Source organism: Rhincodon typus, chromosome 10, assembly GCF_021869965.1.
Source record: "Rhincodon typus isolate 14 chromosome 10, sRhiTyp1.1, whole genome shotgun sequence".
Taxonomy (NCBI): Eukaryota; Metazoa; Chordata; class Chondrichthyes; order Orectolobiformes; family Rhincodontidae; genus Rhincodon; species Rhincodon typus.
The window spans coordinates 23,209,361-23,236,376 of NC_063341.1; the positions used below are offsets into that span (position 1 = coordinate 23,209,361).

Here is a 27,016-nt window from a genome sequence, read left to right on the forward strand (position 1 = left end):
TTCTGGAAAAGAAGTTTTGAATACTATTGCCAGAATATTGTCAGAGTGCATATCCTTTTGCAGCATGCAGTGTCTTTAGTCATTTCTTGATATTACGTGGAGTTAGTCAAATTGGCTGAAGTCTTGCATCTGTGATGCTGAGGAGGCCAAGGGACAGATCATCCACTCAGTACTTGTGGCTGAGGATTGTTACAAATGCTTCAGTTTTGTTTTTGCACTGATATGCTGGACTCCCCCCATTATTGAGGACGGGGGTATTTATGGAACTGCCTCCTCCAGTGAGTTGTTTAATTGTCCACCATCATTCATGACTGGATGTGGCAGGACTGCAGAGCATGGATCTGATTCGTTGGTTGTAGGATCACAATCATAGAGTCACACAGCACGGAAACAGACCCTTCGGCCAACTCGTCCGTGCCCACCAGACATCCCAATCTGACATCCCTTTTGCCGATATTTGGCCCATATCTTAGGTCCTTTGTAAACCTTTCCCGTCTCACCTTAAACCTGTGCCCTCTAGTTTTGGACTCCCCACTCTAGGAAAAAGACCTTGGCTATTCACCCAAACCATTTCCCTCATGATTTTATAAATCTCTATAAGGTCACCCCTCAGTCTCTGACACTCCAGGTAAAATAACCCCAGCCTATTCAGCCTCTCCCTATAGCTCAAACCGTCCAGTCCCAGCAACATCCTTATAAATCTTTTCTGCACCCTCTCAAGTTTAACAACATCCTCCCTATACAAGGGAGACCAGAATTGTATGCAGTATTCCAAAACTGGCCTCACCAATGCCCTGCACAGCCGCAACACAATGTCTCAACTCCTATACTCAGTGTTCTGACCAATGAAGGTAAGCGTACCAAACACCACCTTCACACTTTGCCTACCTGCAACTCCACTTTCAAGGACCTATGGCCCTGCACCCCTAGGTCTCTTTGTTTGGCAACACTCCCCAGGGCCCTGCCATTAACTCGACCTGGCCTGGTTCGCCTTACCAAAATGCAACATCTCACATTTATCTAAATTAAACTTCATCTGCCACTTCTCACACCACTGGTCCATCTGATCAAGGCCTTGTTGTACTCTAAGATAGTCTTCTTCATTGTCCACTACACAAATCAATTTTGGTGTCATCTGCAAATATACTAACCACTACCTCTTGTATTCTCATCCAAATCATTTTTTTAAATGATGAAAAACAGTGGACACAGCACCGATCCATGTGGCACACCACTGGTCACAGGCCTCCATCCGAAAAGCAAACCTCTACTACCACCCTCTGTCCCTACTGTCAAGCCAATTTTGTATCCAATTGGCTAGCTCCCCTGGATCCCATGTGATCTAATCTTACTAACCAGTCTACCATTTGGAGCCTTGTCAAACACTTCGCTGAAGTCAATATAGACAATGCTTACTGCTCTGCCTTCATCAATCTTCTTTTGTCAGCTCTTCAAAAAACTCAGTCAAGTTAGTGAGACGTAATTTCCCACGCACAAAGCCATGTTGACTATCCCTAATCAGTCCTTGCCTTTCCAAATGCATCTAAATCCTGCCCCTAAAAATCCCCTCCAACAACTTAGTCACCACTGATGTAAGGCTCATCTGTCCCTTGGTCTCCTCCAGAGCTCCTCAGCGTCACAGATGCAAGACTTCAGTCAATTTGACTAGCTCCATATGATATCAAGAAATGACTGAAGACACTGCATGCTGCGAAAGGATATGCACTCTGACAATATTCTGGCAATTGTTTTCAAAACTTCTTTTCCTCACAGCCTTTCTTAAATAATGGCGCACTTATTGCCTGTGCTGTCGAGGTACCCGAATAGTCTTGTTTGGTAGCTTCACCCAGTTGACACCTCATTTTTAGGTATGCCTGATGCTGATTCTGGCATGCCCTCCTGCACCCTTCATTGAACTTGATGGTAATGGTTGAGTGGGGGATATGCCGGGCCGTGAGGTTGCAGATTGTGCTAGAGTATTGATTCTGCTGCTGATGGCCCACAGCATCTCATGGATGCCCAGTCTTGACTTGCTAGATCTGTTTGAAGTAACACACAGCACCATAAGGATATCCACCAATGCGAAGTTAGGAAATTGTGCAGTGGTCAGTCTTACCAATATTGTTCTATACAGATGCATCTGCAGCAGCAGATTGGTAAGGTTGAGGTCAAGTATGTTTATCCCTCTTGTGGGTTCCTCACCACCTGCTGCAGACCCAGTCTAGCAAAGGTGTCCTTTAGGACTTGACCAGCTCGATCAGTAGTGGTGCAGTCAAACCACTCTTATCGATGGATATTGAGGTTCCCCACCCAGAGTACATTCTGTGCCCTTGCCAATCTCTTTGTCGCTTTGACATGGTGCTCAACATGGAGTAGCACAGAGTCATCAGGTTATGGAGAATGCAGAGTGGTGTTACGTAGTAATCAGCAGGAGGTTTCCTTTCCCATCTTTGACCTAATGGCATGAGACGCCATGGCATATGGAGTCAATGCTGAGGACTCCTAGGGTGACTCCTTACTGACTGTACCACTGTGCTGTCACTTTTGGTTGGACTGCCCTACCAGTGGGACAGGACATACCCAGGGATGGTGATGGTGTTGGTGTTGTCTGGGATATTGTCACATGCTCAGAATCATATGTCACAGACATGATCAGGTTGTAGCTTGACTAGTCTGAGAGCCAGCTCTTCCAGGTTTGCTGTCAGCCCCAAGTTGTTGCTCGGGGGAATTAGCAGGTTTGACAGGGCTAGGTTTGCTATTGTCATTTCCCATGCCTTGGTTGATTTGATTTTATCCCTTTTGAGATTTTTTAATTGCTTCATATAACTGGGTGGATTCTCAGGGCCATTAAGACTCAGGGAATTTGAGTTAGAGAAATCAGGGAGGGTCACAGTGGGGTGCACCTCCTTTGAATCCTAGAATCTCTATAGTGTGGAAACAAGCCCTTTGGCCCAACAAGCCCACACTGACCCTCCCGAAGAACAGTATCCCACCCAGACCCATCCTCCTACCCCTTTTCCACGTAACTCACCTAACCTACACATCTCTGAATACTATGGGCAATTTAAGCATAGCAAATCCAGCTAATCTACGCATCTTTGGACTGTGGGGGGAAACCGGAGCACCTGGAGGAAACCCACACAGACACAGGGAGAACGTGCAAACTCCACACAGACAGTCGCCCAAGGGTGGAATCGAACCTGCGTCCCTGGTGCTGTGAGGCAGCAGTGCTAACCACTGAGTCACCGTGCCTCCCTTTAGCGGGGATGTCGAGTGGTTGGGGGTTTGGGTTTGGTGTTTGCTTACATTTTAGGCTAAAAAATTTGTAACAGAGACAAATGAGGCTCTTAAGAGGTACTTAATTGTTCGGTTAAGGACCTCAAAAGGGTGGGATAACCATAACTCCTGTCCCTCCCTGCCCCGCAATATAGGGTTTGGTCAGGGAGAGCAGGGCAGTAAGGCATAAGGATAGGAATCCACTTTTCTCATCCTCACCTCCTACACCCTCAACCACTGCACTTTCCCTTTAAGTATGTGATTTTAATAAGGTTTTGGGGCATTCCATACTTGGTGGAATGTGATAGTCAAACTGAGGTGAGTGGCAACAACTGGGACAGGCCAGAAGAAACAATGGGATGTTTTCTCAAGTTACTTCTGGAAGCATTTCTGATGGACCTCTTCTGTCCCCAGCCTCGGCCTCCTTTCCTTTCCTCCAGCCCTGAATCCGATTGCGGCTGGATTCTCTTCCCCAAAATTCTAGTCCTGTAGGGGAGGTGATGGTCTAATGGTTTTATCGCTGGACTATTAATCTAGAAACCCTCGTAATACCTGGGTTTGAATCCTGCCATGGCAGGTGGTGCATTTTGAATTCAGTAAAAATCTGGAATTCAGAGTCTAATGATGTTCATGAAGCCATTGTCGACTGTCAGAAAATCTCATGTGGTTCACTAATGTCCTTTAGGGAAGGAACCTGCCATCCATACTTCGTCTGGCCTACATATGATTCCAGACCCACAGCAATGTTGTTGACTCTTAACTGCCCTCTGGGCAATTAGGGATGGGCAATAAATGCTGCCTAGCCAGCCACGCCCTCATCCCGTGAATGAATAAAAAAAGTCCTGATTCAAACTATAGCCCAACCCTTGATCAATGCGTTCAATGCTGGTTTCCTTGCTGTAGGAAAGATGTTGTTAAACTGGAAGGAGTTCCGTAAAGATTTACAAGGATGTTGCCAAGACTGGAGGGTTTGTATTAGAGGGAGAAACTAGGGCTTTTTCCGTTGAATATCAGAGGCTGAGGGGTGACCTTATAAAAGTTTATAAAATCTTGAGGGGCATTGATTGGCTGAATAGCCAAGGTCTTTTTCCCAGGGTGGGGGAGTCCAAAACTAGAGGGCATAGGTTTAAGGTGAGAGGGGAAACATTTAAAAGGGACCTGAGGCACAACTTTTTCATGCAGAGGGTGGTGCATGTATGGAATGAGCTGCCAGAGGAAGTGGTGAAGGCTGGTACAATGACAACATTTAAAAGGCATCTGGATGGGAACATGAATAGGAAGGGTTTAGAAGGATGTGGGCCAAATGCTAGCAAATGGGACTAAATCAATTTAGGATATCTGGTTAGCATGGATGAGTTTGACTGAAGGGTCTGTGTCTGTGCTGTATAACTCTACGACTCAAAGATCAACAATTGTACCTAATGCAGACAATCAGCCTGAAGGCCTTGAACCTGGCAGTGAACACTGCATGCTGTCTCTTCAAGGAGACACATGGCACAAATGTAACCATGAAAGTGAGGCAGGCAGTCCGGCCGAGTGACCTCTCAATAAAGGGAGGCAATGGCCTAGTGGTATTATTGCTGGACTGTCAATCCAGAGACCCGGGTAATGTTCAGAAGACCCAGGTTCAAATCCCACCATAGCAGATGGTGGAATTTGAAATTAATATAAAAAAAAATCTGTAATTAAGAATCTAATGACGACCATTGTTGATTATCAGGAAAAACCCATCTGGTTCACTAATGTCCTTTTGGGAAGGAAACTGCCATCCTTACCTGATCTGGCCTACATGTGACTCCAGATCCACAGCAATGTTGTTGACTCTGAATTGCCCTCTGGGCAATTAGGGATGAGCAATAAATGCTGTCTGGTTAGCGAAGCCCTCATCCAGTGAATGAATAAAGAAAAAAATATTCCCGCTGTCTGAAATGATTTATGGCCAGTTTGACCAGTTCCAGGAGCACATTTCTGAGGAGACCTTCTGACCAGCGTAATGCCTCTACACGGGGTAACCAAAGATCAGAAACATGTGGCTGAAGTGCAGACAGTATTTGAGGAGCAAGCCCTGCATGAAGTGTAAAAGGGGCTGCTCCCAGTGTAGACCTGGAACAAGCAGTCTTCAAGACTACTGAGAACACAGGCAGCTTGAGAGTCCATGAATCACCTATTGTATGGGACTGCTACATGATTCCCTAAGGAAAAGGGGGACAGTCCCATGTAGAGAGTCTCCCACTCAGGGTTCCTATCACCTCTGGACAACAGGACCAAATGCCACCATGGTGTCTCCAGATTGTTGAAGAGCATCAGGAAATGTTGGGTGTGCACAGGAACAGCCTGTACAAGAAATCCTTCTGTTCCAAGTGAAACAGCACATGGGGAAGTTTCTGCAAGATGGCTGAAATTGGTAGGCACAGGTTTCTGGGGAAGATATCAGGGCCCAAGGCCAATGTGAAATTCTGATCCAATTTCACTGCTGCCTGAGCAACCTAAATGCCATGAGTGCCATCTGGTCTAAGCACCATGGTTTAGAGGCAATGGGTGTCATAGAACATAAAACATAGAAGAGTACAGCACAAGAACAGGCCCTTCGGCCCACAGTGTTGTGCCAAACATGATGCCAAATGAAACTGATCCCTTTTGCCTTCCCTTGGTCCATATTCCTCCATTCCTTGCATATTCATGTGCTTATCTAAGAGTCCCTTAAACGCCCCTATCGTATCTACCTCCACCACCATCACTGTCAGCACGTTCCAGACTCCTACCACTCTCTATGTGCAAAACTTGTTGCTAATGTCTCCTTTGAACTTACCCCCTCTCACCTTAAATGCATGCCCCCTAGTTTTAGACATTTCAACTCTGGGGAAAAACATTCCTCACCGATATGCTGGATGTGAACAGATGCCCCCAGTGCCAACTGTTGTGGTATCATCCAGTCCACTCCGTTGCCATCCAGCATGCCGCGGAGTCTGGTCACTCCAGTCTTCTGAGCTTTTTTGGTGGAGGTGCAGATTTCTGAGCTGTGGATCTTTGATGACAGTCACTACTCTGATGGGGGGACAACTCAGGTTTGAAGTGGCCATGTTCCAAACTTGGATCAGGTCCAGGTAAACAAGCAGAAACTCCATAATGAATACCAGTACCCAGATTGATCAGGAGCCTGCATGTCATAATTGAGGCCATGCACGAGATAGAAGAAATGTCATCAAGGTGCACCACCTTGGAGGGGGCTCTTTTTTTGTTCTTTATTCACTCATGGGATGTGGTCGTCACCGGCTAGGCAGCATTTATTGCCCATCCCTAATTGCCCAAAGGGCAGTTGAGAGTCAACCACATTGTTGTGGATCTGGAGTCACATGTAGGCCAGACCAGGTAAGGATGGCAGTTTCCTTCCCTGGGTTTTCTCATCAATCAACAATGGATTCATGGTCATCATTAGATTCTTAATTCCAGATATTTATTGAATTCAAATTCCACCATCTGCTGTGGCGGGATTTGAACCCAGGTCCCCGGAACATCGTCTGGGTCTCTGGATTAACTGTCCAGCGATAATACCACTCGGCCATCACCTCCCCTAAATATAACTCTTACTGCAGGATAAACATGGTCAATCTGCACATTGTTGCAGTGTCTGAAGTGGAAGGTCACTGGGTATGAAGGCACACCATCACATTACCCACCACCTCCATCCCCTGCAAGGTGACCAAGAACCTCAACAGCGACCCAGTGTAGCTTTTTATCCTGGGACATGTGGACAACCAGCTTCTCCATCTTTTGTGCCATAATTTGGGGGAGGGATCAAAGTGACTAACTAGAACCATCACATGGCAGTGATCAGCAGTTGGTTTATGACCAGCAGTTGACCCTTGTAGGACAGCAGTCTGAGCACACTTGTCCAGTACCGCAGGCAACAGGTGACTAGATTTCCCATTCCTGCCAGTTCACCCAGCCAGATCCCACAGCATGGTTTTGATAGATTCCTAAGTAGAGGAGATGGTTGGTGGTCCAAGTGAAAGGCCTGAGCTCCTCTGGCAAAGAATCCATCCACCTCTGACTGACCAGTAGTCATTATAGTCATTACAAGAAGCAGGATTGGAACCAATGCAAGAAGATCCCTATAGAGTTCAAGCCTTAACCACTTGGCTGCGACTAAAGGCCTGGAATTATTTTTAATCAACCTGATCAGACATATTAGGATACACCTTCAGAACAGGAGTCACTGAACCAAGGCCCCCTGGCTTTCAGGCAGGTTTACAACACCCTTGCTTGAATCAATTTACATGTAAACTTGATTTATCATGAGCTGACCAAAGTTATTATCTATCGCACTGATGCAGTCTAGATTCAAAATTTGTTTTTTCGCCTCACCCACCTGATGCATTACCACTGTCTCATCAATTCCACATTAAATGCTTATCTCTGAAATAATCAAGACACGTGTGTGCAGTTTATCAAAGGAAAGGTGAGAATCATGCCAACTATTAATTGCTAAATGGTTTTAACACATTGGTATCCCTTAATTCACTGAACAAGTTTGTTTTTATTCTTTCAAGTCATCATTTGTTTGGTCTGCCTGGGAGGCTTCTTGATCTGGAGGAACTGGAGAAAGAAAAACACAAAGAGTATGAACTTTGATAACCCAGTCTACAGGAAAACTACAGAAGAAGAGGAAGTGGAGGAAACACACATTGGGAGAAATGGGCAGATTGGCCATGTTTATCCTGCAGTAAGTGTTTTCCTATCCTGTTGAACATCTGTCAGGAATTGCCCTAAACAGATTTATCACATCAGTTAGAGCACAAATTATCTGCAAACCAGAGTCTTAACTGAGGGCAGAGTGGCATTCCATGGTGCAGAGTCTGGGTGAGGGTGAAGTAGCTACTGACAACACTGAGTCTGAACGAGGGCTCGTTTGAAATGGGAAATCTGCACACTTTATATCAATTACTTTGCATTTTGCAACAGAGGAAAATGGTGGGTTTGCTAAAGATTCTGCTGGGGAGCCTTGTAATCTTTGCTTTAAGTGTAGAATTTATTTAATAGTGTCACTTGATGGCTGATATGGCCTTCTTGATGCATTCTTGCCTACTTGAAATACACAAAGCAGTATACAATAGGAATAGGCTTCCATTGCTTACAATAATTGGTGTGGACAGATGAGGAATTGTTTTGTGGGTCCTAGTGGTGCCTGTATATTTGAGGAAAAAGTAAGTGTGATTGTATGAGGAGAAATCTTTACACCAAGACCTGTCTTGTTCACACAAATATTCTTTTCCTAGGCCTGTCAGCGAACACTCATCATTGATGTTTTCATTGAGTAAAGCAGCTACAAACAATTTATACCACAAGGACTAGACTTCCTGTAGATATGAATTTTCTTCTGCATTAAATTATGCTGCAAGATTTTCCAAGTTACAGACAGTCTACACATGTATCAAAGCAAACAAGAGCCTTATACATGATTTCCCTATGGAAAGGAGGCATTCCAGTACAAAAGGACACACAAATTGGGAGTTGGATTTGGCCATTCAGCCCCTTGAGCCTGCTGCAGCATTCAATAAGATCATGGCTGTTCTGATTCATAATGTTATTGCCACCTATTCCTGATAAACTTTAAACTCCTTGCTTAACAAGAATCTATCTACCCGAAAAGTATTCATTGACTTTGCTTGCACTATCTGTTCAGGAAGAGAGTACCTGAGACTCATGACCCTGTAAGAGAAAACAATATTGCATCATTTCAGTTTTAAATGGGTGATCCCTGATTTTTAATAAGTGACCCTAATTCTAGATTCTCCCTTGAGAGGAAACATCCTCTCTACATCGACCTTGTCAAGGCCCCTTTCAATCCGTTTATATCTTTTGAATGAAGTTACCCCTTGCTCTTCTACACTTCAGCAAATACAAGACAAGCCTCTCTAACCTTTCTTCATAAGACAATCTTCCCCATTCTAGGTATTAGTCTAGTAAACCTTCTTTGAACTGCTTCCATGAATTTTGCAACCTTCTTTAAATAAGGTGACCAATATTCCAGATGTGGTCTTACCCATGCCCTGTATAACTAAAGCAAAACCTCCCGACATGTGTATTCAATTCCCCTTGTGATATGATAACATTCTACTAGTGTTACTAATTACTTACTGTACCTGCAGTCTCACCTTTTTGTGATTTTCCCCCCAGACATTCCAATCCCACTGCATCTCAGAGCTCTGCAGTCTCTCAAAACTCAGATAATATTTATTTTTTATTCTTCCTTCCAAATTACACGATTTCACATTTTTCCCCACATTATACCCTACTTGTCACATTTTTCCCCACTCATATACCCTAACTGTGTATTCTTGCAGCCACCTTATATCGTCTTCCCAGTATGCTTTCCAACCCATCTTTGTGTGCTACCATAAAATTTGCCAGCCATACCTTTTGGTTCCTTCAACTAAATCATTTGTATAAATTTTAGATCAGAATTCACACAACACCAGTTATAGTCCAACAAATTTATTTGAAATCACAAGCCTTCGGAGTGCTGCTGCTTTGTCAGGTAAAGTGGGAGGCTTCTTGATCTGGCGAAACTGGAGAAAGCAGAACACAGAGTATGAACTTTGATAACCCAGTCTACAGGAAATCTACAGAAGAAGAGGAAATGGAGGTGACTCACATTGGGACAAATGGGCAGACAAAGGAACAGCACTCCGAAAGCTTGTGATTTCAAATAAACCTGTAGGACTACAACCTGGTGAGAGTTCTGACCTTGTACAGCCCAGTGCAACACCGGCACCTCCACATGGCTACCATCGACATACAAAATTCTAAACAGGGGTCCCAGAACTGATCCCTATGACACATTACTCATCACATTGTCCCAAAGTGAAAAACATTCATTTATGCACACTCTGCTTGTTAGCCAGTCAATCCTCTATCCATGCTAATATGCAACCCTTAGACCACAAGCTTTTATTTTCTGCAATAACCTTAGATATGGCATCTTATCAAATGCCTTCTGGAAATCTAAGTACTGTACATCTACTCGGTTCCTTTGATACACAGCACATCACCTCCTCAAAGATCTCCAATAAATTGATCAACAACAATTTTCCTTTTACAAAATCATGTTGACTCTGCCTGAATACCTTGAACTTACTTAAATGCAATGCTATAACTTCTTTAACAAGAGTTCATAACATTTTCCCAATGACAGATGTTAAGCTAACTGGCTTGCTGTTTCCTGCTTTCAGCCTCCCCTCCTTTTTGAATAAAAGAGTTACACTCGCTATCTTCTAGTCCAATTGGATGCTCTGAATCAAGTGAGTCTTGGTAAAATAAAATCAGTGCATCAATTATCATCTTTTTAAGAAACTGTAGGGTGAAGTCCGTTAAGACCCAGAAGCTTGACATTTGTAGCTCCATTAGTACGAGAACAATTGCTGTATTTGATTTTAATGATTTGGACTTGGCTGTGGGTAGGATTGTTGATGGATACAATTTCAAAATTGCAAATGACTTTGAAATATTGGTAGAAGTGAGGAAGATTATAATGGACTTCAAGGCCGACGAATGGGTAAACTTATGACAAATTAAATTTAACATAGATTGATGAGGAGAATATTGTGAGGCAGTCCAACTCAAATGGCACAATTTTAAAGGGTTTGCAACAGCAGAGACCTGGGGAAGTTTATGCACAAATCTTTGAAAGTGGCAACACAGGACCACAAAGAAGTTGCTAAAGCATAGGGAATTCTGGGCTTCATAAATAATAGAGTACAGAAAGTAGGAAGTATGCTGATCCTATATAAAATACTAGTCCAGCCCCAGCTGGAACACTGAGTTGAATTCTGGGCACCTCAGCTTAAGAAGGATGTGAACCTTTTGGAGAGGGTACGGAAGAGTTTTACTGAAATAATTCCGCAGATAAAGGATTCATTGTTACATGCATAGACTAGTGAAACTGGGATTGTTCTCCTTGGAGCAAAGAAGGTTAAGAAGAAATTTAATAGGGGTAATCAACATTATGAAAGATTTAATTAGAGTAAATGAAGAGGAACTTGTTTCCGATGACTGAAGGGTAACCATTAAAGGAAAGACTTAATATGCTTGGCAGAAGTGGTGACATGAGGACAAACCTTTTAATGCAGCAAATAGATTTGAAATGAGTTGCCTAGTAGGTAGTTACAGTTTCAATTAGAGATATGATACAAAATTACTTAAATAATCACCTGAATCAAATTTCTGTCAAGAGTCTGGTTTGCTCTTTTATGCTTGTACATCAAATGCATTTGGACTGGATTACAGGAAGATCAATGAAGGACCTCTTAAATTCTCTTCTTATGCTTTTCTGCAATATTTATGTGATATAAAAATAAAATAAGCTGGTAGAGTTTGTGCTGATCGGAACTACATTTAAGTTTGTCCATGAATGTTGCTGATCTATTCTGCACCGTTTTTAAACATGATTTTAAATTTCCTTTTAAAGAAAAGTGTCGCCTCTTTTTATTGACAGCGAGTTGCACTCAGTATGGAGGATGACGGATTACCCTGAGGCGTGCTGTGCTGCTCGCATTCACTCGACCTGCAGACTCCCCATGTGAACAGTGCAGCAGCTGGGATGATCAAGCCTGGATATACAATCACCTAATGGGAAAATTTCTAACATCCAAAAGATGCATATTTTTATATTAGCCAAGCATTTTACACTTTATAGAGAAACAAAAATTAATTGGATGTTTTCTTGCCCTGATGGTACACTGTACTCATTCTTGGAAAACTCAAATTCAGATTCTTTATGTTTGTACATAGTTGCAGTGTCACACCTGTAAACATAGCCTCTTCAAAGCTATATTTATAAAATTTGTAAATAAACTTACCCAAGTGTGCCACAGCCTAACATTTTACAGAAAACTACTGGGGTATTTAAAAAATGGTATTTATTTATCGATCTGTTTCCTGGATAAACTTGGGTTATGTAGATATGAAGTGGAAGTAGGAAATATTTTCAAGTTGATGCATTTGCATTTTCTGTACAGTAAAACCTTATTTGCATATATGTTTATATGAGAGAACGTATTTATAAAATTGGGAAATATTGAGGAAAATGCACATTTCTGCTGGCATTTGCTTTTCATGTCTAACATATGTAAAGCCTACTGTTTGTAAGTGGGTTCTGATTCTCTCTCCTGTTTTTGACCTCGACATTAGTTATTGTTTCCTTTCAAAAAATCAGCATTCTTGTTCTTATGTTATAGTCTAAACTTCTTTTCAATTTTACAAATGGCATTTTTTTAAAAAAAAAGTTAACTGGTGGGCGGGCCAGTTGAGGAACAATGACATGCATTAAGCCCACTGAGCTGAAAGGGCCCTTTATCTGGAAACAATAATCTTGGCTTTGAGCCCCTGCATTGTGAGACAGGGAACAAATCAACTCTTATTTCTCCACTTGATTGTACTGAGGAACAAATAATGGAAACATGCCAAGCAAGAGCAGAATCTGTCTGCTGAAATGGCTGCCAATTTTAGGCTGACGCATTGAGGAATGGTGGCTTGCACAAGGTGCCAGTGAAGCATTCCTCAGCATCTTCAAGGAGATGGGGCACCTTGGAGGAAAGGAATAATTTTTTAAAAAACTGCTGAGATTCAGTGTGGTGTAAAATGTACATATTAGATCTGCAGTATAGATCAAGTGAAAAATCTGACTTTTGAGCACCAGGAGGATTGATTTCCATAAAATAGCCAAAGGTTTTGTAATAAAGTACACTAAAAATGTTACTACTTTTTCATTTTTAAACCTAATTAAATATTTTTCTGTGAAATAGTCTGGAGGTTTCTCAAATACCTGGTAACCCTGTATACTTGCCTGTTTTAATTTATTTAATTTTTGTCAATTATTGGGGCTGTTGACTGTGTTTAATTCATTTTTATCAGGGTATATTGGACTGGGGGTATCTTTGGTTTGTGTTTGTATAAAATTTGAAATTCGCAAAGAACATTTCAAAAAGTTAAAGTAGTAATCTGAAATGAGACTATATAGCTTTTTGTGGCTACAGTCAATTTGCAAAGTATTGCAATTACTTGTTTCAACAGATCTTGAAACCTTTTTTGAGATGGGAAAAGAAGTAACGTTTCAGGTTCATAACCCTTTATAGGTGAGAGTATGCCTGTCTGTCTCTCCGTCTCTCTCTTTCTCTACCATATCCAGTGTTCATTTCCAGCATTTTCTGCTTTGATTTCAGATTTCCAGCATCGTGCCACCACCACCATCATCGCCAACACTATCATCACCTCCCACCCCTATGAGCTCAGGTGCATGATATGGACCCCTCTCACCACTAGTTAAATTCCACTGGGAGCAGGATCAGACACTTAGTTGTCCATTAATTGTCTATTTAAAGGTTTTAGTTAACTCCGAGGTAGGCTTCATGATGACTACCCTGCCACAGATAATATGGTGACAGAGCAATTGGACAGCATGCCTGCTGCCCATGGCATTTTATGGGCCCCTGCCTATTAATTCACTGTTGGTGGGCCATTAAATGCAATCCAATGTTGACAATATTCCCAAGTTATTATTTCTACTTTACATCCATATTTATGTAATGACATCAGGTTCTTTTTAGGTGAAGCTCACAGGAAGGCTTGTCTCTGGGTGACTTGACCTGATTTGTGGTTCCTGAAGAGAGATATTAATGTTGCTGAATGGTTATAGGAACTCAGGTTTCCCTCCACAATTGTCACACACCTTATCGGAACTGGATATTTTAAAATTTAACTGGTTACACAGTGTAACTTGTGTTTCTAAGCCAGACAGTGTGATTTCAGTCACCCCTTTCTGAGTTTGGATATACAGCTACAGCCATACCATTATTATAGCCTGACCAGTTGTATCTCAACCAACTGACTGGCATTGCTTGGAGTCCACAACAAGAGGCATGTTCAAGGCTGCTTGCACCAATCTAATATGTACCTATTCCCTTTCAACAGACTTTGAAACCAGAAGCAGAAACTAAGAATTTTAGTTTGAGCACCAGTTCATTTCATACTTTCAGAAATACAGAGATTTCCCACAAGTCAGCATGACAAGTGCCTGTTGGTTGAAATTATTGCCTTATATACGTATTCACCTTAATGTCCAACTGCAGATTGATCGTCCCTACTGAAGGTTCATTTCAGAGTATACTGCATTGACTTTACACACTTTAGAATACGCTTTAAGTGGTTGAAGGTGCTGTAAAAATGCATGTCTTCTCCTTACTGGTGGTACTGAAGGATTTCCACCAGGGATGTTGACATCCCTTCTCATTCAGATACTTCTGGATTTCAGCATTTTCAGATTTATAGCTAAATGAATTGATCATTTGGCTAATTTCCAATACTACAGCAGTGACTTCACTTCAAAAGCAATTCACTCTGTAAAGTGCTTTGAGATGTCTGGTGGTCTCAAAGTGCTTCATAAATGCCACTCAGTCTTAACTATTTTTTTCTTAATTTCACTGATTCCTGTCAAACTTCATTTTGATTACTCCTTCACACTTTTTCACTTAATCATTTGTCATGATCTTGTTTCCGATTTGCAATATAATTCAACTCCATAAATTGGGATTTGTAAATACTTTGTACACCACTTAATTGTTAATTAAGTCAGATCAAACAATGAGAGATCAGTTTCACTTGAATTATTAAAATGCCAAGCTGATGCGTGCATGTGATAGTAGAAATGACATTCTTATTGCTTAGATCAAAATCTGTTTCTTCACTGTGCATGTTTACTATATTCATCAATGAAATGTTGAAATTCATTGGTGCACAATATTCATGGAGGGACTGTCTTTGCTGCAAATATATTGATTGAACTCCCAAAGATTAATTGTACTTCAAGGAAAACGCACCCATTGATAGATGACTGTCTAGAATTTATTCTTTTTAGCTGGTCTCTTTGAAACTGGAGATGAGAACCATCTCCCGGTTAGATGTCTTCTGGGAGCTACCTTAAAAATAGCATTGGTGAAGGGTAGAAGTAAACTTGCCACTCACCTGTTTGACTGAAGTTGTTGGGTAGCTCAGAAGTGTGAGACAATAGAAAGATTTCATATCCTGCCAGGAGAAATCTAATGAATATCCGTAAAATAAGAAAACACTCAGCAAGGTCAGAGAGCCTGTTTAATCACAAGACTTTTGTGCAAGATCAGTAAATAAAGCTCATCAAATACAAGTTACCAATACACTTGCATCATTGAGATGAATTCCAATAATCACTTCTTTATTAATAATCACAACTTTATTTCTCTGGTTGCTATGAAGATATATCCACTAATCTCTGTTGTTGGTATCTTTGAATTCTGAGACAATGGGATGCCATGGTTTCCAGATGGTCACATAAGTAACTTTATTGTTTTGTTTTCCTTTACTTTTGATTTCCTTTTGCTCCACAAAGGATAACCTGTATAAGGAATTCACATTTTAGAGATCTATTTACGTTTGCAATCAATTTTTGGTTTTGTTTTGCTAACAGAACCCTTTATTATTTTTGCAAAGAACACGGCTGATTTGTAATGGTCAGAGATTTGGCCTGCTGTAGGAAAAGCACCTGTTTAAGAAAGGTGTTTTAAATATCCTGTTGAACAATTAATGCTAAGAATTATGAGAAGCTCATGCGGTACTCTGAAACAGAAAAACTCCTCCAACTAGCCGGTTAATAACTGATCAGCAAATCTATATTGTCAGAGATTATCTCTAGGATTATGTGAGGGTTAACCGTCTGAAAAAAGAGTGAACTATTTCATATTTGTTCATGGGATGTAGGTGTTGCCGGAAAAGCCAGCTTTTATTGTTGATCCATAATTGTCCTTAAGATTGTGCTGGTGAGCTGCCTTTTTGGATCACTGCAATCCGTATGATGTGTGTGTTAGGAAAGGAGTTCTAGGATTATGAACCAACAATAGTCAAAGTACAGCAATTCTATTTAAAATCACGGTGTCCGATGATGTAGTGAGGAACTTGCAAGTGTTGGTAGTTGTCATTTGCACCTACTATGTTTGTTCTTCCAAGTCAGAGAGATTACTGTTTTTTGTGTCTGCTCCTGGAGAAGGCTTGGTGATTTGCTATAGTGTGTCTTGTGGATGGTGCATACTCAGTGGGGAAGGGAATGAATGTTTAAGGTTTTGAATAGAGTATCAATCAAGCAGGCTGCTTTGATCTGGATGACATTGAGCTTCTTGAGTGTCGACATTGCATTCACCCTGGTAGGTGCAGTATATTCCATCCTACTCCTGATTTGTATCTTGAAGCTAGTGGGCAGGCTTTGAAGAGTCAAATGGTAAGTTCTTTGCTGCACAATACCCAGTCTCTGACCTACTGTTTTAGCCATGGTATTTGTGTTTAGTCTGTTTAAGTTTCTGGCAAAGGATGACCCTCAGGATGTTAATGTTATCGCATTGAGAAATGGTAATGCCATTGAATGCTAAGAGGAGGTGATTAGAATGTTTTGTTCAATACTGCTATTGTTTGGTACTTTTGTGACAAGAATACTATTTGACAGCTCTAGCCTGACTGTTGTCCAACCTCTACAACATCTGGATATGGACTATTTCAGTATGTTAGAGTTGTGAATGGAGCTAAGTGTGATGCACACATCCTCATTGCTGATCTTAAGAAGATGAAGGAGGGAAGGCCATTAATGAAGCAGTGGGAGATGCTTGGTAGAGACTACAGCCCTGTGAATCTCCCACAGCCCTGTGAATCTCCCACAGCCCTGTGAAACTTGTACAGAATTGGGATTTCAGTGATTGGCCTCCAATGACCACACCCATTCTTAGTTTGTGCTTCATAATACCCTGACCAATGGAGAGTTTCCTCCTTGCGTCGCTGTCTTCAGTTTTGCTAGGTCTTTTGACACATTTGTGAAATGCTGTCTTGCTGCACAGTTAGCTGCCTTTAGTTAGGCTGCAACAATTTACTGTTTTGACCCGAGATTCACTCCAGTTAATTCTCTAAAACAATATATAACATATCAGCACTGGAGGGGAGGACACTACAAAGGAAAATCCCACCTTCCTCTTGCAGGCTGCTTACTTTCCATTGTTAATGTTCAATTGTGGACAGCTCGGTCAAGACCATCACACTTCATTATGAAATGACCTGTTCACTTACTGTTTTCTGAGTTCTTGAAATCTTTGCTCTAGATTGTTCTTGCTCCATGTTTCTGAGGCGATGACAACCAAACCTTTTGCTTGTACAACTTGTGACAGACGCACTAGCCAAGCTGGCAGATAAAGAAAGCAGCTTTTTAAATAATATATAACCAGCAATCAATCAGTTCCATGCATTGTAGCAACATCTTCCACTTGCTCTGTGTAACAGCAGCAGGTTATTATTCACTGGAAAAATGAAATTCATATTTAGTAACAAGAAATCTATTTTGATTTTGCAAATATTACATACATATTTTAAAGTCCAAAATAACTGGAAATTTTGAAGCTAAATTATCTATTAAAAGTCATGGGTGATACTTTGCCCATCTCTTCCAAAATCTCAAATAAAGCCTTCCTTGCCTTTTTTTATTTATGGGTATCTCTACAGTCATCACTGTGACACCTTTGTCTGCCTCTAGTTAAAATACGCTGGTCTCTCCCTCAATCCTCACTGTGTTAAAACTGATATTGATAAGATTTTCTATTGTAGCTCACTGTTTACCAAAGCTTCAAACTACAAAAGTCTTCCTTCACTCATTTCTGACTTTGCAACTGACAGGCTTATAAAATGTAACCCTAGCCTTACCTGGCTGCCGCTTAATTTATTTCCTCTTTCTTTTCAGTTTTGTTTTCTCTCTAAATGGTATCAGTCTCCATCTAAACTTGCCAAAATGAAAAATAAGAATACTCTGAACACCTTCAAAATTTAAAGGGAGTTATCTTTGCGAAAAAGTGTTTGGCAAACATTTATTCATGTGTTCTTAATGAGAAGTTAAATCGTACTGGAATGCCTCTCTGTGTCATGTGTGCATATCGGAATTATATTAAAAGATAATCAATTACTTCTCTAGTCCCCTAACACTGCAACTCCTCAAAGAAAAGGTTGGGCAAGCACTTTTCACAAAGGAGTAATAAAAGCATGAATCATGCTTTCGTGAGGATACATTAAAATCTGAGCACAGAAATAAGCCATTTGGTCCAATTGTTTTGTGCTGGTTACCTCATCTCACCTATCAATATATCCTTCTGTTTCTTTCTCCATTATAATTTTATCTCCATAATCTGCAAATGTGTCAATACTATTAATGTCAATTATTCCGTTGTTAATCCCACATGTTTACCACTTCAAATAAAGAAGATTCTTCATTTGGATATTTTTAATGATTGTAATGTATTTATGTTGCCCGTTTTGAATTTCTCACAAGTATCTTCTCTGCGCCTCAATGTCTCTTTGTTTTCATAATTGTAAAGATTTCTATTAGAGCAACCCTCAGCTTTCTCTTTACTAGAGAAATAGTGTGTAATTTGACCTTTTTAGTCATTTCTGGAACAGCCTAGAAAATAAGAACAGGAAATCAATTCAGACAGATTACTTTCATGAGAAAACCTTCAGTAAGACACTTTGGAAACATGCAAACTTGAAAAATAAACTTAAAAAAGAATCTAGATGAACTCATGTGGAATGTGTGTAGATTCTTAAAAGGGAAACAAGGATTGTTGAACTGTCCTACCTACACTCACCTTTACTGGCTCCATCCCCGCCTCTTCGACCTGTTTGTTTCCCCTCTTCTATCCGCCTCCCACTCTCTCCCTATTTATTTCAAAACCCCCTCCCCCTCCCCCTTTTCTGATGAAGGGTCTAGGCCTGAAACATCAGCCTCTCTGCTCCTATGATGCTGCTTGGCCTGCTGTGTTCATCCAGCCCTGAACCTTGTTGTCCTATAATCTTCTCTAAAATGAAAAGATTCACATAATTACTGAGGTCAACTCCAGTCCCCTTGCTCCTCTGTTTAATGTTGTGGTGTGGATGGCCAGGAGCAGTTTGAATAAACGTCAGGCAGAAATCAATGACCTCTCACCTGAATCAATTAATTCCAGAGTGGGAACATTTCTGGATATCCATCCCATTCAGATGTTAATTGAGGCCCTTGAATAGGTAGTTAATGCCCACTTAAAGGCCTAGCCATTAAGCCACAAATGTGCAAGACTATCACCGCATGGGGGCCCAAAAAGCAAACCCTGGTGTGTTTGTTGCAGGCTTCTGAGGAAAGTCCCTCACCATCAGGGGCATTGCGATTGATGGGGAAACTGGGCTTCATAAATGAAGTGCCTCCCGAGAGCCACCTGGCTGCCCTCTTCTTGATCTCTTGTCCTTGAGCTCAGGGATGGCCTGGAGCTGAACAATTGTGAAGTGTCAGTTACATTAGATAGGGCAGGCCTTCCTCCAGAGGAGGTGATGTGGGCTCTCATTGGCTCTCCGCTGGATTACACTCTGCTGATTGTGTGCACAGCTGGCTCTGCTGTGGGATCACGGTGCTCCCTAGTGACTACATGAAGGTCTGTCCCATGGTGTTTGGAGGCTGCACTTTGTGACTGCAATTCCACAGTCACAGTTCATGGGTGGAGATGTTCAACACCAAAAACATTTTGGTTTTTACTGATTAACAGGATACTATCCCCACGGACAAATGTATTCTAATTAGTTTAAAGCAATATGATGTAATGACATCAGATGCACTGAAGTGCAATATTACATTATTTGGAAATGAATAATGACAAAAAGAACAGCCATGTTTACTTGATTGCTGTCCCTCTCCTTGAAGCAAATGTTACTTTTGTGAAGATAGTGGCTTGTTAGACATACAGAACTGTTGGTTGTGATAGCTTGAGGACTCCTTATGATGACAAAGTACAGAATGACACCACATCACAGCACAAATACTCGTTGAATAATGGTTGAAAGGGGGTGAAAGTGTAGGAAATGAACATTTGCCTGAGCAAATCTGTCCTTAGTTTTACTTATGGTGTCCCTAAGCTTTTCTATTCCTGTGTTGGATATTGTCAATTCCTGGTGATAGGGAGATGATGTCGGTGATGAGGAAGTAAGTGTCAAGTTTTCCTGCTGAGAGGGCTAAAACTGTACTAGCAAGCAATTACATTATCCTTTTAACTGTCAGTTGTAGAGCAAGCTTATTGTTTCAATCAACGTTTCATCCTCCTTACCCTGCAATTACCATGACATTGCCAAATTAAATGCAAAGTCAGGGTAAAAAAGAATAATTTTTGGCATGTAAACACAAGACACTTAGGTGGGAAATTCACATTTTCTAAGCTTTCCAGCCCTTTAATTAAAATATTATTGAATAAATAAGGCAACAAATAAACAGGTCAATAAATAAATAAAGCACATTTTAAAAGACTTACTTTCCCAGCAATGCAGGTTACATTCTGAAGGCTCATTGAAACAAAACAGCAAAGCTTTTTAAAAATATTGACTTTCTGTGAAGTGCACCTCTGCTGGGACTTGCAGGGAAGAAAAATCTCTGCTGGGACTTGCAGGGAAGATAAATCTCTGCTGGGAAGATAAATCTCTGCTGGGATTTGCAGGGAAGATAAATCACTGCTGGGACTTGCAGGGAAGATAAATCTCTGCTGGAACTTGCTGGGAAGATAAATCTCTGCTGGGACTTGCAGGGAAGTTAAATCTCTGCTGGAACTTGCAGGGAAGAAGTGCCTAACTCAAAATGGCTTTACTATTTTATGAGAGTTGAGGGGACGGTTGACTAATTCTGTAGAAAGTAAAGAAAACGTGTAGTAAAAATGTGAAAACAGCATCTGATGCCACAGGAGACAATAAAAATTCTGTTTGAACTCACAACAAGAAAGAGACTATCATAAAATCAAAACGTTGATAAATGTATTTCACATATATTTAGAGAGGAAAGTCCAAAGAAAGTGCTTCAATTATTATTCATAATTTTTTTGTATGTTTCTGATTTTTGTTCATCCTTTACTGAAGATGTGGACTTTTCAGTAAATTGCACTGTGAGCCTTCTTGGTTTGTAATCTTAAAGCACTGAACACTGAAACAATGTTTTAGCAATAGCTCAGTGTTGCACTATAGTTATCCAACACTCACATACACACTTCCTGAATGGCAAAATACACCATGAGAGCTACACTGAGCCTAACAACAGGAAAAACCAGCACGAGGCCACATTTGGAAGCTGTTCAAATCAAGTTGAGCTTGGCACTGGCTGTGGAATCCTATTTTTGAGAATGGGAAATAATAATAAAAGTATCAACTCAAAGACTCCATAGCAAGTTCAAAACATCCTCAAAACCAAAATTTAAATTAATGTAAATGTGATCTTTTAGTTAAAGAAACATTCAATATATATAGATGGACATATATATAATATCTATAGCTCCACTCCTGTTGCTTGCTTCCTTATTCCTCGTACCCTGAGCCACACCCTCCAGCAGCTTTCCCACTAGATTAACTCCTGGCCACTTTACATATGGAGTTTAGAGGGGCTTTTTATTCCTGCATTATCATTCAGTCAGCAAATTGTAAATTGCAACAGTATGATAAAGCATGATGGGCCAAATATTGGCCACATGGTAAATGCTTAATGTTTCATAATCTCGCAAAACTTAAATTAGATTCTAATTGAAAAACAAAGTATGCTATTGCATGACATGATGTTGCCAGCTTCAAACCAGAATTAATGTATCCTCTTTATAATGAAAGGTCTGTAAACCAGGAGTCTGTTTTCAGTTCTATTAGGTTTTCTTAGGTCTCTGGCTCTTGTGGCTCAGTAACAGCTAATGTGCCTTATTGACACACTAGTACCTTCTCTTGATAAAAAAACTATTAATACATACAGAGTTAAAACCAATATAACTCAAGTAAAACTAGAAGTTGAATCTAATTGCATGCTTCATCATCACCGTGATATAGCTCGCACAATTTATGTATACAGACTTATGGAAAAATACTACTGATGCTTAGAACATCTGGTTGGAAAAGGGATTGATTATGAGATAACAGAGCATTGCCTATTCACACTAATTGTGGTGAGGGAAAGATTAAGGAGGAGGTATGAAGCCAACTCTTTATGGTTAGGGAAACAGTCTGAGCCAATCACTTGCATCCCGCTCCTTCAACTTTTACGCCACATAAGAGGTCCACATGGCTAATGGGAGATTCTGATCAGGGCTTTTTAAACTGCAGAGCCATCCTTCCATTCTGAAAACTCCCTCCTAGTTTAGAAATGTCAGAAGAAGGCAAACTCCACCCACTTTTCACAGCAGTTAGCTCCTGTATTCTGATATGTAAAGATCCAGAATCACAGACAGCCACTTTACTATGTGCTGTCAACAATAAGTACTTATAAGCTAAGTTTGAGGTTGGATGTCAGGAGGGTAGGGTTCCAGGTGGGTGCGTACTGGGGGAGTAGGGTGTCCCGTGACTAGGGTTCCACGTGAGTAGGCTGCCAGGGAACAGGATGGCCATGTAAGTGATGGGGTATTTAGGTTAGAGCGGGGTGGATGGGCTATAATAGACCTGGTGAAGGGGTTGTGAGCAGTGGCAGCTGAAGTGAGTAAGGTTGGGGGCTGCTGGTATCAAGTCTCTGGAGGGTTGGTGAATCGTGCAGATGGTCCTGTCAGGGCGGGTGATGGAGGGCAGGGGTTGTCCCAGGCACCAGAGGGCAATGGGGCACCTGTTCAGGGTCTGAACATGTAACTCCCATCTTTACATCAGAAATGACAACCTGGCCATCGGAAAATCCAGGCCAATTGTTTTTATCAGTTAAACATTAAAACATAATGTGGTTCCCTGAACTACATATCCATGTGTAAAATTACACAATGCACCACCAAGTCAGGTCAGAGATTGGGGGATTGGGGGTTGGGAGCAACAATAGAACAGGGGTGTCAGCCCTGGAATGAAGGCCAGAGGAAAGAAGGAGGGGTTTTGGACCAAAGTAAGGAAAGAGTGGTTTGGCTCCGGAGTGAGGAGGGGGGGGCGTTGGGTCTGAAGTGAGGAAGGGAGTGTTTGGGACTAGAGTGATGAAGGGGGATTTGGGACTGGGTGGAGGAATGAGGGGCTTGAGTCTGGAGTGTGGAAGGTGGGTATTTGGGTCTGGGTGGAAGAAGGTAGGGTTTGGGTCTGGGTGGGAGAAGGTGGGAATTGGGTCCGGGTGGGAGAAGGGGATAGTTTGGGTCTGGGTGGGAGAAGCAGGGTCAGGTCCAGATTTGGGGATGCAGGATGGGGATATGGTGGTGGGACAGGTGTGTCAGATATGAAGCAGAGAACTGAAGGGATCGGTGCAAACTGCGACCTAGCAAGATCCCAGTAAGAATTCTCAGGGCATGATGGGAGAGCCAGGGCTTAATTATTTTTTAAGGCTATGAATCCTGATGTTATGATTCAGTTATGTTTATAGAAAGGAGATACACAACATTGGTAAATGAAATGTGTTCAATTGCAGTTGGAATTAGAACACACGGTATCGTTACAGAGTCAAAATACATTCCCCATCGTTAAAAATTTCTCACGACGTATAAAAGTGTGTTAAAATATTTTTATCGATCTGACGGCTGGATGACCTTTAATTTTGCGACCATTTTCTAGGAGACAAAAAAAACTTAAAATTGTTTTAAAAGATGCAAACTTCAGTAGAATAGAATGTTTTGATGCCTATTTAAGGCTTATCTTTCTCTGAAACATTTACTAAAATATGACATTTTTACCTGAGGGATTAAGGGTACGATCCAGGAAATCAAGCAGTATAAAACTATGATGTCCAACTTCATTAGGAATCCATGTCAGCTGCAAAATTAAACTTGTAGATATTAGTTTGAATGGTTTGGGCAGTGTTTAATCAAAAACCACAAGGGTGCTGATACAAGAGACCTCCTCATTTACATGTAATCTACTCCATCGGTTTCCGGAAATATTTTTAATAAATTAGAAGCTGTTTGTCTCCACTTACTTGCTGTGCCTAATATGACACATTCATCCATTTGGCTTAGTGACTGCACCACACAAACCAGGAAGACCTAATGTCTAACAGAGCAATTGCCAGATAAAAAATATTCACTGCACCTTCTACAGGTCGATGTATGATGGAACTAGAATTAATTTTCTGACTATTCGTTATTCTGCAACAGATGTAGACATAATGTAAAGAAATCCCCAGTGGCAGAAAAGATTGGTAACTATCACTTTTAAAGTCACCTGTCCCCAACTGAGCATGTTGCACTTATGTCGTATCCCAATGTACTTTTAAACTGTAATGTAAATTGTAACTCATCAAGCCTCCATCGACAGCACCTTCCAAAACCCATGACCTCTACACAAACAAATCGATATTTCAAGGAGCTTTTTGTTTGACAGAGAAATGATGAAACAAAGGAGACAGCACTGAACATAGGCTGAGAGCTGTCTCTCTCTGTCTTTCATGAAGAAAAGGCTTGTGGTGAAAATTCTGATTAAAAACAAACTTAGGACACTGAAAACTCAAAAAGATAACTGCAATATTCTCCGCTACCGACGGTGCCAGAAATAAACTAGCCAGCTGTGGTCTCAGTTTAAGTCCATAAACCTCAACAACATCCATGAGACTTTAAACTGTAAATTCTTTCATCTTCCCTTTGTACTGGACACTATCCCTTTTCAACTTTGCGTGTGTGTGTGTGCGCGCATGTGTGTGTATGTGTGTGTGTGAGCGTGTGCGTGTGTGTGTGTTTGTGAAGGCCACGTGATTTCACAGAGGCTACATGCTTAACATTGCATATTTACTACTTTTCTCAGGCTAGTATTTAATGAAATTTATCTTTCTTACATTCAAGTAAACCATGTAATTTTCTGGTGAAAACAGTTAACAACGTTTTAATTGGGGAACGGTATAACTGTGTGCTAGAAAGACGTTAAACCATTGTTTCAGCCAATCAGTATGGTTGAGAAAAGTGGAAAATTTAAATTACTTTATCTTCCCTTTTCTACTGAATACTGCCCCTATATAATTTTGTATGTGAGTATGTACCTCTTTGTGTGTGTATATGTGTACATTTATATGTGTACCTATACATATGTGTGTGCATGTGTGGCTGTGTATATATGTGTATGTGCCTGTTTGCATACATGTGTGTGCATACCTATGCATATGTGACTGTATGTATATTGAAGTCTGTGAATATGCGCGAGTATATACATGTGTATACCTATGTATATTTGTCTGTATGTATGTGGGTATCTGTGCATCTATGTATGTGTTTGCATATATACATATCTGTGTATATGTATACCTATGTATAGGTGTGTGCATTACATATATGTCTATGTATGTGTGGTGTGGGTATGAGTATACATCTGTATAATATGAGGAATGTGTTTGCAACATATAAAACAGTTACCTGTTTGAATATCACCCTATCTCGGTCCAAATAATCTGGAACCTTCACATTAGAGATTTGGTGTCCTGAATATTTTAGTTGTTGTGCAATTTCAATGAATCGTCCACTATAGTCTATCCCAATCACCTAGTGCAAAGAAATAAAGAGGATGATGTGACTCATTCACTGACATGGAGTGCTTGACAATAATATCAGTTCTCAATCACTGTAGCATCTCCATCAGACACTGGGAGGGCGGTGGGGGATCTTTACCAGTTACACGTACTGGGAAGTGGGGGTGGTGGTGGTGACAGATTTTGAGAGAAAAGGGAAGATGTAAATGAAATGATAGCTTGCAAGGATTTGCTTTTTGAGGAGGGGACTGAGGATGCCAGACTTAAAGGAGAGAGACAATAGATGATAAGAACATAAGAACATAAGAACTAGGAACAGGAGTAGGCCATCTGGCCCCTCGAGCCTGCACCACCATTTAATAAGATCATGGCTGATCTTTGAGACTCAGCTCCACTTACCCGCCCACTCACCATAACCCTTAATTCCTTTACTTGTCAAAAATTTATCTACCCTTGCCTTAAAAACGTTCAGTGAGGTAGCTTCAACCGCTTCACTGGGCAGGGAATTCCACAGATTCACAACCCTTTGGGTGAAGAAGTTCCTCCTGACCTCAGTCCTACATCTGCTTCCCCTTATTTTGAGGCTATGCCCCCTAGTCCTAGTTTCACCTGCTAGTGGAAACAACCTCCCTGCCTCCACCTTATCTATTCCCTTCATAATCTTATATGTTTCTATAAGATCTTCCTCATTCTTCTGAATTCCAATGAGTATAAGCCCAGTCTACTCAGTCTTTCCTCATAATCCAACCGTCTCAACTCTGGAATCAACCGAATGAATCTCCTCTGCACCCCCTCCAGTGCTAGTATATCTCTTCTCAAGTAAGGAGACCAAAACTGCACACAGTACTCCAGGTGTGGCCTCACCAGGACTCTATACAGCTGCAGCATAGCCTCCCTGTTTTTAAACTCCATCTCTCTAGCAATGGCAGACAAAATTCCATTTGCCTTTTTAATCACCTGCTGCACCTGCAATCCCACCTTCAGCGATTCGTGCACAAGGACACCAAGTCGCTCTGCACAGCAGCGTGCTGCAATATTTTACCATTTAAAACATATTCCATTTTGCCGTTATTCCTACCAAAATGGATGACCTCACACTTATCAACATTGTACTCCATCTGCCAGACCTTTGCCAACTCACTTAGACTATCTATATCCCTCTGCAGACTTTCAGTGTCTTCTGCACACTTTGCTCTACCACTCATCTTAGTGTCATCTGCAAATTTTGACACACCACACTTAGTCCCC

At 41.2% G+C, this 27,016-nt stretch overlaps 2 protein-coding genes across 13 annotated transcripts in view; one reads left to right on the plus strand and one right to left on the minus strand.

The window, feature by feature from the left end:
• lrp8 (low density lipoprotein receptor-related protein 8, apolipoprotein e receptor) overlaps nt 1–18,602 on the plus strand; it is a 147,584-nt gene extending 128,982 nt beyond the window's left edge. For all 6 annotated transcript variants that reach the window (XM_048601960.1, XM_048601961.1, XM_048601965.1 and 3 more), the window contains 2 exons: nt 7,827–7,999; nt 11,771–18,602. In XM_048601960.1, the coding sequence (XP_048457917.1) occupies nt 7,827–7,999; nt 11,771–11,809 (212 nt within the window). In that variant the 3' untranslated portion in view covers nt 11,810–18,602. The remainder of the gene's footprint in view (nt 1–7,826; nt 8,000–11,770) is intronic.
• The window catches only part of LOC125484203 (ergothioneine biosynthesis protein 1-like), a 57,607-nt gene continuing 46,090 nt past the window's right edge, over nt 15,500–27,016 (minus strand). For 3 of the 7 annotated variants that reach the window (XM_048601970.1, XM_048601967.1, XM_048601968.1), the window contains 4 exons: nt 25,656–25,781; nt 23,991–24,069; nt 17,410–17,521; nt 15,500–15,700 (listed from right to left, as the gene is read on the minus strand). In XM_048601970.1, coding sequence (XP_048457927.1) covers nt 15,571–15,700; nt 17,410–17,521; nt 23,991–24,069; nt 25,656–25,781 — 447 coding nt within the window. In that variant the 3' untranslated portion in view covers nt 15,500–15,570. Of the gene's footprint in view, nt 15,701–17,407; nt 17,637–20,654; nt 21,020–23,990; nt 24,070–25,655; nt 25,782–27,016 lie in introns of those variants that run through there. The other 4 variants (XR_007263045.1, XR_007263046.1, XM_048601966.1 and 1 more) reach the window with 4 other exon arrangements.